Here is a 12,868-nt window from a genome sequence, read left to right as displayed (position 1 = left end):
GACTTATTAGCCAAACTTAGCTCTGAAGAACTCAAGGCCATTTCCAAACTTAAAATCTTTCTTGACAATAGAAATACTTAACATCGCCATCTTATTTTTTCTTCCAAAGAGCTCCAAAGAAGCGCCTGAAAAGGTTTCAGGCAAATCGCTGGTCTTGAGGTGAGGCCATAGCTTGGAAAGATACCACACTCAAGTACCAAGGTACATATTCAGATAGAAACGCACGTGCTCTGATACGTTTACATTAAAACAAGAAGAAAACCTCAAGCCACATGACCACATCCTATGGAACATTTTTTATGTAACTACAATCCATCATGCAGCATTAAAAGGCATTAATAATGATCACAATGAAATGTTAGCAGACAGTGATCTGATGTGCCAAGGACACTATGCCTTCATGTGTCCTCTTTAAATCTCACAGCAGGTATTTGAGGCAGAGCCTACGAGTATCCCGATTGTGTTAAGTGGGGAAACTGCCACCCAGAGAATGGAGAACCCAACCTATGAACCCATCGAATGGCAGAACCAAAAGAGAAATCCAACTCCAGAGCATACAACTCTCAACCCCTGGGCTCATTTCCAGACCTCATTGGGTTAGCCAGCCACCTGTGGAGTTGCCCGTTCTGCACCATCAACAAAACAGTGCCAGGACACCCTGGAGAGGCAAATGGAACATCTTTCAAGGTGGCGTGGACCCAGAACCAAAAGAGCACGTGGGGAGAAAGTTCTGCAGCATATAGCCCTTCAAAAACCAGGTGAGAGGGTGTCCTCCTGGCAAGGCTCAGAAGCACCCACAGTTACAATTCTCAGCTTGGCTGGTTCAGCAACCCAGGGCTGAACCCTCCCCTGGAGCCCTGTCCCTGCCTGCACTGCAACATGGAGATAACAAACAAATGCTTGTGCAGAATGGAGCAATACTGGGCTGGTCTGGGCAGTGCCGAGTGACACCCTATGTTAAACCCTCGCATCTGGAGTTGTACAGTCCAAGCTGTACTCCCTGCCCCATGGATTTCCAGCTATGAGTTCTCAGGCATTTTATTTTTTTTTTTTAGGGCCGCGCCTGCCCACATGGAGGTTCCCAGACTAGGGGTCGAATTGGAGCTGCAGCTGCTGGCCTAAACCACAGCCACAGCAACTCGGGATCTGAGCCACATCTGCAACCTACACCACAGCTCATGGCAACACCAGATCTCCAACCAGCTGATCGAGGCCAGGGATGGAACCCATACCTTCAAGGATACTAGTTGGTTCGTTACTGCTGAGCCACAACGGGAACTCCTATTTCATCTTTCTAAACTGCATTTTCTCCATGTGCAAAATGGAGACACAACAAACAGCACCTACTCTGGGGTAGCCTGGAGTTTGTAATGCCAATTAGCTGTACCTGTCATGAAGCATATGGCACAAAGCAGACACTTAGAATACTGGTTCTTGTGTCCATTATTCCAACAAAGGTTCCATATGCAATGGACAGCAGTGTGGACAAAGGTGTCAAAATCACCCATTGCCTCAGTACAGTGCTCTTCTGATGGCTGATGACAGCACACACATGCCACCCCGCTTTAGCATAGGTGCCCAAGCAGAGAAATTTGCCCGTTTGGGTCTTATCTTTTGGCAAATGCTAACTATACAATCCATTGGGTTCTTCCTGGACCTCTGAAGTCAACATGAAACTCCTCCTTGTAACAGGGAAATATCTGGGGTTTTCAAATACCAGTGGAATTTCCCCCTCTTTTTTCCTGAAAGGCCAGCCTGACATTTGGAGGTCGGTTGTGGTTCTGTACTTCTCAAAGCAGGGGTTTCCTAAGCTTCACATCCACTTCATGTTTTCCCAAGATTTACATTTGAATAACCACTCCAGCGGCGGTGGAGGCTAGGCTTCTGAACTGCGGACTACTCTGAAACAGCGTTTTCCCAGGCCTATCTGGGTAGTTCCTGGGTTGCCAGCTACTGGAGCTGGACCTGGGAGCAGAACAATCTAAGCAAGAGAATGAAACAATACAATAAGCCCCTGAGACACCACCACCCTACAGGTCCCAAGCCGACAAAGTGAAGAGTTCTGAACTTGGGAAAAAAGCCTTCTGGAAAGGAAGCTAAGGAAAAAAAAAAAAAAAAACTCAGCCAGGAAGGGGGGTACTTTTGAAAGGATTTCTAAAAATTCCTGCTGCTACATATTAAGTTACTAACTCTGCCTGGAAGTGGGCTGTCCACCCACTGCCCTAAGCTGTCTGTAAGTTAGGGCTAGGTCACCCCTCAGCCGGGCCACCAGGGACGGGGACCTCTGAGACTTGTATTCACTTCAAAGCCACAACACAGCTGACCTCACAGCACCATCCCAGAGAAATGTAATGTTGAGTCCCACATGTGAGTGATTTCAGTTTTTCTAGTAGTCACACTTAAAAAGGAATACCACCCAGGCAAAACCAATTCGAATAATACACATGACATAATCCAGTATATCTAAAACATTTTTGTTTCAACAAGTGATTAAGAGGAAAGAGTTACTGACGAGGTATTTTACATTCTTTTTCTTGGTACGAAGGCTTCAAACTCTGATGTGTATTTTGCACTTACAGCCCATCGCAGTTCCTAACAGCCTCCTTTCAAGCGCGTGGACAGCCCAGGCGGGGAAGGTACGGACTGCATGGGTCTAGAGCAGCGGCCATTCCCAATCTGATCACCTGAAACTGGTCAAGGGGGCAGGGTGGCGCCTGGCACAAAACGCGACATCCCAGCCCCACCCTGGAGGCGCTCCGCGAGAGGCAGCTGGCCCCCCTCCAAGTTCCGCTGCGGCACAAGCTGCCACCCACGCAGCCCGGTCCCCACGGCCTCTCTGTAGAGGCATACAGGGCTGACGTGTATAATATACCCACTGGCAGGCTAGCCTGGGACTGGCAGGAGGAGGAGTAGGAGGAGGAAGAGGCCAAAGAAAGTCTCCCAGAGGCAAGTGGACTCGCTGGGCTGAGGGGTCAGGCGCCCACGCCTATGAAACCAAGCAGTTCTGTTTGTCTGTTGGGTCTGAACTTGGCCCAAACTTCAACGTGGATCTTCTCTTTTCCTTTGTGCACAGTCATGAGCACCATGCACACCTTGTCTGCAAAAGGAAGGGGGAGGGTTGGGGCCCTGTTTATAACTGAAAGAGGTGGGAAGAACAAATTACCGTCCTACCTGGGGTATCTTGAACACTTCAAGGGGGCAGAGACATTTCTGGAGCCTTTATTTCCCTATGCATATTCAGTAGGGCGTTTAAAATGTCAAATGGGGCCCTCTGCAGCTGTCACTTTATCTCCCCATGACCTTGGCCAGAAAGAAGCCACCTTTAACCTGGAGGAGGTGGGCTGAATGCACCTGTCAAAACCCAGTGCACCTACCACCATCACCTGGGCTCCCTGGCGGCTGGGATGAGTTTTTCTGCTTTCTCCCTACTCGCTGGGCTGACTAGATTGAAATCTTTCAAAGGAGAAGACTCACACGCCAGTATGGAAAAGTTCTCTTATCATTTGGAGAAAATTATTTAGGGCTGGGTAGATAAACATGTACAGGAAATACTTCTATAGAGGTCTTGATCCTCTGAAGATTAATAACCCACGGAACTGGAGACCAGCCTCAAACTCGGAGGAAATAGGCAAGTTATAAAAACAGGAAGAACGGGAAGTTTATTTTTGGATGAATATTTGTTCTAGTGAAGCTCTCGATCCTGACAAAAACCTTGATCTGCAGGTCATTTGCTGCAGCGGAGCAGCTGCAGTGCGTGTTTCCACAAGCTGTCCCACCAGAGATTTCCGGGTCTTTCGGGAAAGGGCCTCACCCCACTCCTGCAAAACATCTGCCTCGCTGCCACTGCTCAGGGCCTCCTTCCTCCCAAATTCCTGCCGGTGAGTGGACTCTCCAGGCCAGCTAAAAAGCTCAGCCATCGCCACCAGCCCTCTCTGCCTTTGTCCCCAGGGCCTGAAGCTGGCCCATCTCCCCAGGCACATGAACTGCAGCTCCTGGTTTCTGCCACGTCCGTTCCAGCAGGATGTGACCAGCCTTCCTCCGTGGACTGCCAGCCTCTCCAGTTCTCCTCCTATAACCTGTCACTGCACCTTCCTCGGCTCCCTACTGCCTCTAGAAGAAAAGTCTTATCTTTTCCAGTTTCACAGACAGAACTCTACACACTCTGGCCCAGCCCACCTCTGCAGCCCCGTCTCCACAGACAGGGCCGGCTCTGTGATTTGCAGGGCCCCGGGCAAAAGGAAAATAAATTGTGGGGGCCCTTTGTTCAAAAATTAGTAAGAATTTCAGAATGGCAAGAGCAGGGCCTTAAGCCAAGCATAGGGGGGCCCTGTGTGACTGCCTTAGCTGCACAGCCACGAGGCAGGCCCTACACATAGCCTCCCTCAGACCAGCCCCGGAAGGCAGCAGATGCTGTCGCCACAGGAACCCCCTTCCCCTCTCCTCACACTCACTGAAGCTCAGCCCTTCCCTCAAAGCCATCAAAAGACAAGGAAATGGGCCTCCATCCTCCCAGGTGACCCATTCAGGTGCCCCCTCCTCTGCGCTCTCTGGTCCAGGTCTACAGTGTGGTGACTGAGGTACCTGCCTCTCCTCCACACCTTAATCAGACCAAGGGTCCCAGGCTCCAGGTTCACTGCTCCGTCAGTGCTGTGCCCTCCCCTCCCCTTTCCAGAGCACACATTAGGTCTGCTGCAAAGCTCTACTAAATGGCCACTCGGAATTTTGCTCTCCACCTCTAACGGCCACTTACGAAGCCTCCTATGTCTTTGCCAACTGACCTGTTAAAGGAACAGTTTTTTAAAAATTCCCCAGAGATCATGATGTTGTGTAAGAGGAGATGGCCGGGTCCTCCAGAGACAGAATCACAGGACGAGTTTGAGAGCCTCTGAACAGGAACTTCCATTAACCACCATTATGAAACTTACTGGCCAGACACCAAGGCTGCATATGTTGACTTTGGCAGTGGCTTCACAGGTGGCCCAGCTGGCACAGCGGCAGAAATCTCACCATCTCCCTGGCTGCTGCCAGCACTGAGGGGGGGCAGGGGGCGTGGTAGAGGGATGGGAAACAGGAGAACCAGCCTTACCTTCCCTGTGTCCAGTCTGCAGAGGGGTGGAGAGAGCCGGGAGAAAGACAGGGAGCCATTTTCATCAATGCCCTACAAAAGCCATTGGGAAGCAGGTTCAAGACAAGAACCTTAGGTTTTCTCATCTCGGAACCTGAAATGATTTGTTTCCCATAACAAGATCAACTTCTCAGGGAAGATGCTTGTGGACCCTTAAGTTCCTTTTGAGCAAAGAAGCAGAAGAGAAACGATCACCACTACCCACTTTCTAATTCTTTCTAATTTCTAAAACATTAAAAAATCCCAAACAGCTTCCTAGACATTCAGGCAAAGTTGATTTTTCCAGCAACTGTCGATTCGATTGACCGTGTTCATGGAAGAAGATGAAGCCAAGAAGTGGGGGATGCCGTTGTATCAGAAAACACAGGTATTAACTTGGTGTGCCTTCTGGTATTAGAAGACCTTCAAGGAATCTTCCTCCCCCAATAGGCTGTTCAGTAACAGTAACCATAGTAACAGCAGGAGCTACATTACTGAGCGGGGTGATCATGGGCTGAGGGCTGGACCAGTTGTTCTTAGTACCATCTCTCCTGGCACTGGGACCATCTGTACTTTCCTTGTTTATCGGTTCCCCTGCTTATTGGGCAGCTCCCACTTGAGAACGTAAGGTCACTTATGATGACCCAAGACCCAAAACTGTGCTACCAACCTAGCAAGGTCTTAACATCATCACGGATGTGTCAAAACGGTATCTCCATCCTTACAGGCTGGTTCCTATTTGAGAGAGAAAGAGAAATCAAGGAGCATGCTCAGGGTGTCTAAGGGAGGACGTTTCAGGTTTTGGCTCTTCAGCTGTCACTCTTTGTGTCTGGAGCACTTTGTTTTTCAGAAGTCCCAGGCCTTGTATCCTTTACGTCCCCTAGAGAGTCCAGCTTTCCCTGAAACACTTCCCATGTGTGGCTCTTTAAGAAGTACTTTTTTTTGGCCACAACACAGCATGTGGCATTTGGCCAGGGACTGAACCTGCACCACAGCAGTGACCCGAATCATAGCTGTAACAACACCAGATCTCCAACCCACTGAGCCACCAGGGAACTCCTTTGTTTTAATTTTTTAAAACTAGTGTTAATGTTATACAAAACACTTTGATTGTGAGGTATTCAGCAAATACTCTGAATATCTAAAACCCCAAAGCAGGAGCTGAGGACTCTCTTTTACTATGACAGGGTGATTTTGTGGGGAATATCCTAAAACGCTTCTGTGGGGTAGGTTATGTGGTCAGGACTCAATTGATGCTGGTTCCCCCAGTTGTCACCACAGAACACAGGAGACAGAAGTTCTAAAGGACTACCAGAACAATCTTCTTAGGCTATGCACAAGGCTCTTGGGTGTACTTTCTGCGTAAGGAATATAGACACTGTTCTCCAGCTATGTCCACAAAAGAGGTAATGGAAACTCCTTCCAACCAAGGATTCTAAGTTTTTTATCTAATAATTTGTAACCTTGATCAATTACTTTTCACACCAAATGGCAAACACGCCTAGGTCTCAGCTTACTAAACAGGCAGCAACAGCTAAATGTATTCAATTCTGATACCAATAAGTGGAAAATAATAAAAAAAAATTTCAGAACATACTGGCTAAATGCTTCCAAATTATCTTTGAAGTAAACAGGACTTAGGCTGGAAAGGTTAGGTAACTATGCACGTATAAACTCCAGAGTGAAGATACTACAGCGTTTGGTTCAACAGAATCAGAAATATTAAAGTCATCAGCCCTATGCAACACAGAATGCAGAGTTGTCTCCAATTCAGATCAGTCTAGACTATTCACTGAACATCTACATTTTAACCTAAACATGTAAGTTTATGTACAAAGGGAACTTATAAACACTAAAAAACTAAAGAGAGCAAATATCTAAAAGCCACCCTGAGTTAGCAATGATGCTCCTGTCAAGGCCAGGTTAGTGCATTAGCCAGCCAGAAAGAAGCAGGCCAGCGCCTTACCCTGGAGCTGTATTCAGGCCTTCATTTTAACACAGTGTGTTGGGGGGGGGTAGTTTTCACCTGAGTCAATCCAGAGCTTATGAACCTCTGAATCTAAGCCCCTGGGGCAAGGATCGCGTGTCTCCCATTAGGGGCAGGGCCAGAGACACTATCGGTGCCCGACAAACGAGATGGGTGAGGTAATGCCAGCCCAGGGCGCCACGTGGGCAGGCCGCCCCACCCATCTGCCAGCCGCACAGCGCCTGCCTCCCAGCCAAGGTCTCCCTCCCATCCACCCTGGGCGGTGCCGGATTAGCCAAGAACCATGCCATGGGCTTGTGACTCCATGATTTTTGGAGATTTCTTGAGCCCAGAGAGTGCAGTGAGGACCCTCGGGAACAGCTCTACTGTCTGCCTTGACGATGGTGACTGAGAGGGCCCAGTCTCTTCACCGGAGGGGAGAGGGGGCTTCCGTGTGCTCTGAAGAGCGGTTATCAGTAGCAAAGGAAGTCTCTCGGTCTCCTCCAAAGACTCCATGGTGCAAACGAGGGATTAAAAACAGTGGACAGTGAGGGGGCGTTAAGAAAGCCATTCTTCCTCCAAACACACACACACACACACACACACACACACACACACGCAGTGTTCACAGTGAGGGGGCGGTAAGAAAGCCATTCTTCCCCCAAACACACACACCCTGCTGTGTTCATCATTTTCTGTGTATCCAAAGCCAAACCCAAACTCTGAGCATGGGGTCCAGTATTATAAATTTATATCTTTCTGTGATTATGCATTAAGAATATATTATTATATTATAAATTCAATTTTATGATCTTTCTCAGTCTCGTTCCTAGTCCACCCTCCCCCTTTCTCCTTGGCGGAGAGGTGAATTCCCATCCTGCGGCCACACAAGCCACCAATTCAACCAGGATCCACTGCAGTGCAGGTGAATCATCCAGGGGAGCTGCCTGGTCAGGGAGGAGGGCACAGAACAACTCCCCAGGGATGCTGGCCCTGTGGAGGAGCTGTGGGCACCAGGCTCTGGACAGCATGACTGGCCCAGACTGTGTCCCACCGCCCCTCCCCCACCTTCTTAGGCCCCATCCCTCCTTGCTCTGAAGGATAAAAAAGGCCCTTCACAGCTCTGCCTCGGCATCAGGAGAACACCTGCCCATTCTCCCCTGCTCTCACCCCGGCAGAGGCCATATCTCCCTTCTAGAGAGGCAGCAATACAAGATATATTTATCTTTTTTTTTTTAACGGATTATCCTTCCTTTGGGAAGCAGTCTTTCCTTTGAACATTAAAAATTTGGAAGACATCCTACTTTTACAATTGATAATAATTCTGCTACATTACTTCCCTCTGACCACCTAAAAAAAGTGCGTGAAGGGGCGGGGGGTGACTCATCCTTTTGAGCTTTTTGGAAGGAAGAGGGTAATGAAACATACAGATTCTCTGAAAACTTAAGCCTGGTTTTAGGCTAAACATCACAGTCCCTAAACAACACATAAAGTTAAATACCTAAAACTTTCCGTTATTTGTCAAATTAACAGATTCCTAAGATTTGAAACCAACCCCGTCCCCCTCCAAGGAATACCTAAAAAGAAACAGAGATTTTGTGCTTCCGCCACAGGGGTGAGGAATGCCAGGGCCCTCTCACTGTTCAATTAATGTGACAAAACAAACAATTAACAAGAAGCTCTGGCTGCGTTCTCAGCACAGTACAAGTTCAGACAATGGCTGAAGGTATTTCTTTTGGGTACAGAAGTGGAGTTGCTCTAACTTGAATGAGGGTTAGGAAGCTCTGTGCCATGTGCAGATTTTTGAAAGAGCTAGAAATTCTGCAGGCATAAAACTGAATTATAAGGTTTTTTTTTTTTTTAAACGGAAGTATGTTTTTAGTATTCAGAAAGTAAAGCAAGTTTGTTGAAGAAATATTTAAAACAAGTAAGCAAAGAGAATAAATACTACCTGTGATCCACCACCTAGAGATCACCACTGCCAACAATGTGACGTGCGGTCTCAGGGGTCCTAGACAACACTGGGGAGGGATACCCTGATCTACATATCACCCCGTCCCCATGCACAGACTCATCTGGAAATCTGCATAGAGTCCAGAGCCATCATGGAAGATGCCAACACCTACAGAAACGTCTGATGGTCTGGGAAGAGGAGCCAAAATCACCTTCAGGGAGGACGACTGATGGGCCAGACTTGAGGAAATAAAGGAAAAGGAGAAGTGTTTCCAGAAATAACCAAGGCTGCACCTGGACCCGGCCCTTTGCCACAAGATCATGTGGCAAAACCGAAAGAACTCTATCACCAGAGGCCGGTGATTCTGCTATGGAAATCCCCACCCCAGGCTCCAGATGGGGGAAGGTGTTTCCTCTGCTGGAGGTCTAAGGTAGTCCTGGCCACAGGTCAGTGGCAGTCCTGGCCACGGCAGGGGCTGGAGCAAAGCAGCACTAAGTCAAATGTGGCCAACTCAGTGGCCTGGTGTGGGCTGAAATGACATAATTATCAGGAGGAGGGACTCTGTAGAGATACAGATGGTGGTTAACAGCCCAGAGGCTAGATCCTGACTGCCCGAGTTCACATTCAGACTCTGTCAAGAGCTGTGGGATCCTGGGCGAAGTACTCTCTCTATGCTTCTATAAAGGGGAATGTAATAACAGTACTTACTTCATAGGGTTGGGTGATTAGAGGGGTAGCCACCGAATGCACGCAGACCAATACTGGCCACAGGTAAGCACTATCGAATTCTGTACATATTTATTTCCTCCTATGCCTTCTAAAATAAGCCATGTTAATTTTATCACTAGTAAATCTACTGCTTGATTCCTGCACAAGCCCCATCAGCTCGAACCTTGCTTTATCTCTGGCCCTTCCTGCCAAGTGGCACAAATCCATCTCAAATTCACACCTACATACTGGCATGACCAACCATCCAGCGTAGGACTTTCAGTGCTAAAGCCAGGGCAGTGCTGGGCAAACTGGAACGGGTGGTCACCTTAACATATACATGAAAGGGTAAGTAAAAAAACAAGAGAAATCCCTGTAGCATCACAGCTCAGAGATGACCAGGGCCAATAATAACAGTCCATGTAGTTCCTTTTGGTCCTTTAGCTATGCATGTTTTAGGCAAAATTAGGATGGTGATATGGAGATACAGAATTCTATATCCTCTTTTCATCTAATGCCATAGTCTCCATAATATTAATAATTCCTTGAAAGAACCGTTTTCTTTTTTTTTCTTTTTTTTTTTTTTTTGTCTTTGCCATTTTTAGGGCCGCTCCTGCGGCATATGGAGGTTCCCAGGCTAGGGGTCGAATCGGAGCTGTAGCCACTGGCCTACACCACAGCCACAGCAACGTGGGATCTGAGCCGCATCTGCAACCTACACCACAGCTCACAGCAACGCTGGATCCTCAACCCACTGAGCTTGGCCAGGAATCGAACCCACAACCTCATGGTTCCTAGTCAGATTCATTAACCACTGAGCCATGACAGGAACTCCTAAAAATATTTTTCTATTTGCCAACTAGTAACAGTTGGAAAATCCTATTGTTTCATATGTATTACTTTATTAATTGGGGGGGACTGCTACAGAATTGCTATTATGTTTTCATAATCTTTGGGGTTAACCTCTTTGTTCTCTATTCAGCCATCTATATTTTTCTCTTTTAATTAGTTAGCTTGGCATTTCTTAAAGTATTAAATTATCCATTTTGCTATCGGCTTTCTTAGTGTCTCTTTTTATAATTTCCTGAACTCTTTCGAGTTTTAGATTAACGCTGTATATCACAAGCGAGGCACACTTTTTTTTTTTTTTTTTTTTTGCATTTTTGTCTGTTAAATTGTCACTGGTATCATACAAACTGAAATTTAGAAACTTCTCAGTGATCGCCTCTGTAATGTCTTCCGAAACATGTGGGTAGTCTTTCTTTCCTCGGAGATGAGTTGAACATCTACCTATTTTTTTTTTAAGGTTTTCATTTAAAAATTTTATCTCACAGTTTTGAAATAAAATGGGAGGTGAGGCTCTACATTCGAAGGAAGTCAGGAACTACATGGCACAATGGAGTTTAGTTACGCTGAAAAGAGGACATTGTTAAGAAATTAAATCTGCAGGACACAAACTGGGGATTTACAGGAGACCTACTCTCAGTAATGAATCAGCTCATTAAAAAGCTGTACTTGACAATGAATAGGACTCATCAGAACGTGCCAGAGACACCCAATCCTCCTCTTTCCCCAGCCCTAACCTTCGCAAGGGTCGTTTTAGTGAACTGGTGGGACAGGATGAAGGATGAAAGCAGAGGGCAGCACAAAAAGAGAAGGGCGGGCTGGGGATCCAACTTAAGGCCCCAGAAGGCAGTGAATGAGAGGCTCTACCTGTCACAAAGTAACAGGAAATGAGGGACCACGAAGAGCCTATGCGGAGTTTAAAACAGATCCTTCCTTTGTCTCCTTTTCAAAAGGCAAAAGCTCAGGGACCAGCTATTTTTCTTATACACAGTTACTCCTACAGAGATAAAGACAAGGTAGCATCATGTTACTCAAAATGAAGCCTGAGTATAGCAGGAAGTCACCCCTTCGACACCTGCGCAGAGCTGCAGTACTCTTGTGGGAAGCGTGCTATGTGGAGAATGTGGCCCCTCTCCCCACACTGCCCCAACTCGGATCTCTAACCCAATCCAGAGCTGAAGAGTGCAGTTTTACTCAATACCTTTGTTGAATAATCATAGTTTTTCCTGTTGCAATAATCATAATAAAGGGATTTACCATCTAGAAAAAGAGATTTTTTGGGGGGGTCTCCTGGTCTGTGGCTCCCTCTCCACTCAACCAACTCAAATATCCTCTTACACTGGGAAGCATATGGACTATTCTTTCTTTCTTTTTTTTTTTTTGGTCTTTTTTGCCATTTCTTGGGCTGCTCCCTCAGCATATGGAGGTTCCCAGGCTGGGGGGTCGAATCAGAGCTGTAGCTGACGGCCTACACCAGAGGCACAGCAACGTGGGATCCGAGCCATGTCTGCAACCTATACCACAGCTCACGGCAACGCCGGATCCTCAACCCACTGAGCAAGGCCAGGGATCGAACCCGCAACCTCATGGTTCCTAGTCAAATTTGTTAACCACTGAGCCATGACGGGACCTCCTGGACTATTCTTTTTGAAGAGATCATTCATTCATTCATTTGTTACTGCCAATTGACAGGCTACTCCTAATAACAGCAGCGGAAAGCCATGGTGCCATCAGACAGATGGTCACTTACCACCTGGGGACCATGATAAGCTATTTACCGGGTACCTGAGGACCCTGGGCACCTCATCTCGAAAATGAGTTTAAAACCACCCAAGTAAAGACCCTTGTGAGGACTACCAAGAACATGGGAGAAGTACCCAGGCAAGAAAATTGTAAAAGGGCAATGGATAGCAGTGGCTACTTAGGAAAAATAAATGCTTTCCCCATATCCTATGCATATGTGGATCACATGTCTCCTCAGATGTCAATTTTTTTAAAGTCCAGCAAACAGTTTAAATTCTCATTTCCTCCCAGGTAAGCTAATCTGCTAGAAATAGATCAACCACAGTTCAACAACTAAGCAATTACATATCATTAGGTTCAGAAAGAGGATTCTGCAGATGAATCCCTGCTTTTAAAATTCACAGGCGTCTGGCAAAGTGTACTGCTTTTAGAGGCCAGGATGGGAGGTGGCTGCTGGCGCCCCGCACAGGCAGCTCATCTGTCCAGAAGCCTCTGTGAATGAACACCCATGGTGCTTAATGGACCTTCCATTTCAAAGCAGCCTCAA

At 47.1% G+C, this 12,868-nt stretch overlaps 1 protein-coding gene across 2 annotated transcripts in view; it reads right to left on the bottom strand.

Moving 5' to 3' along the window:
- The window catches only part of SPRED2 (sprouty related EVH1 domain containing 2), a 122,007-nt gene that overhangs the window by 72,689 nt on the left and 36,450 nt on the right, over window positions 1–12,868 (bottom strand). The window contains exon 2 of one of the 2 annotated variants that reach the window (XM_021087442.1): window positions 5,087–5,158. The exons of the other annotated variant lie outside the window; for it this stretch is intronic. Within the exon in view, the coding sequence (XP_020943101.1) occupies window positions 5,087–5,158 (72 nt within the window). The remainder of the gene's footprint in view (window positions 1–5,086; window positions 5,159–12,868) is intronic. 2 annotated transcript variants of the gene reach the window in all.

Source organism: Sus scrofa, chromosome 3 (genome assembly GCF_000003025.6).
Source record: "Sus scrofa isolate TJ Tabasco breed Duroc chromosome 3, Sscrofa11.1, whole genome shotgun sequence".
In the NCBI taxonomy this organism is placed as follows: domain Eukaryota; kingdom Metazoa; phylum Chordata; class Mammalia; order Artiodactyla; family Suidae; genus Sus; species Sus scrofa.
The sequence above is the reverse complement of the archived record's forward strand: the minus strand, read 5'-3'. Positions and strand labels throughout refer to the sequence as shown.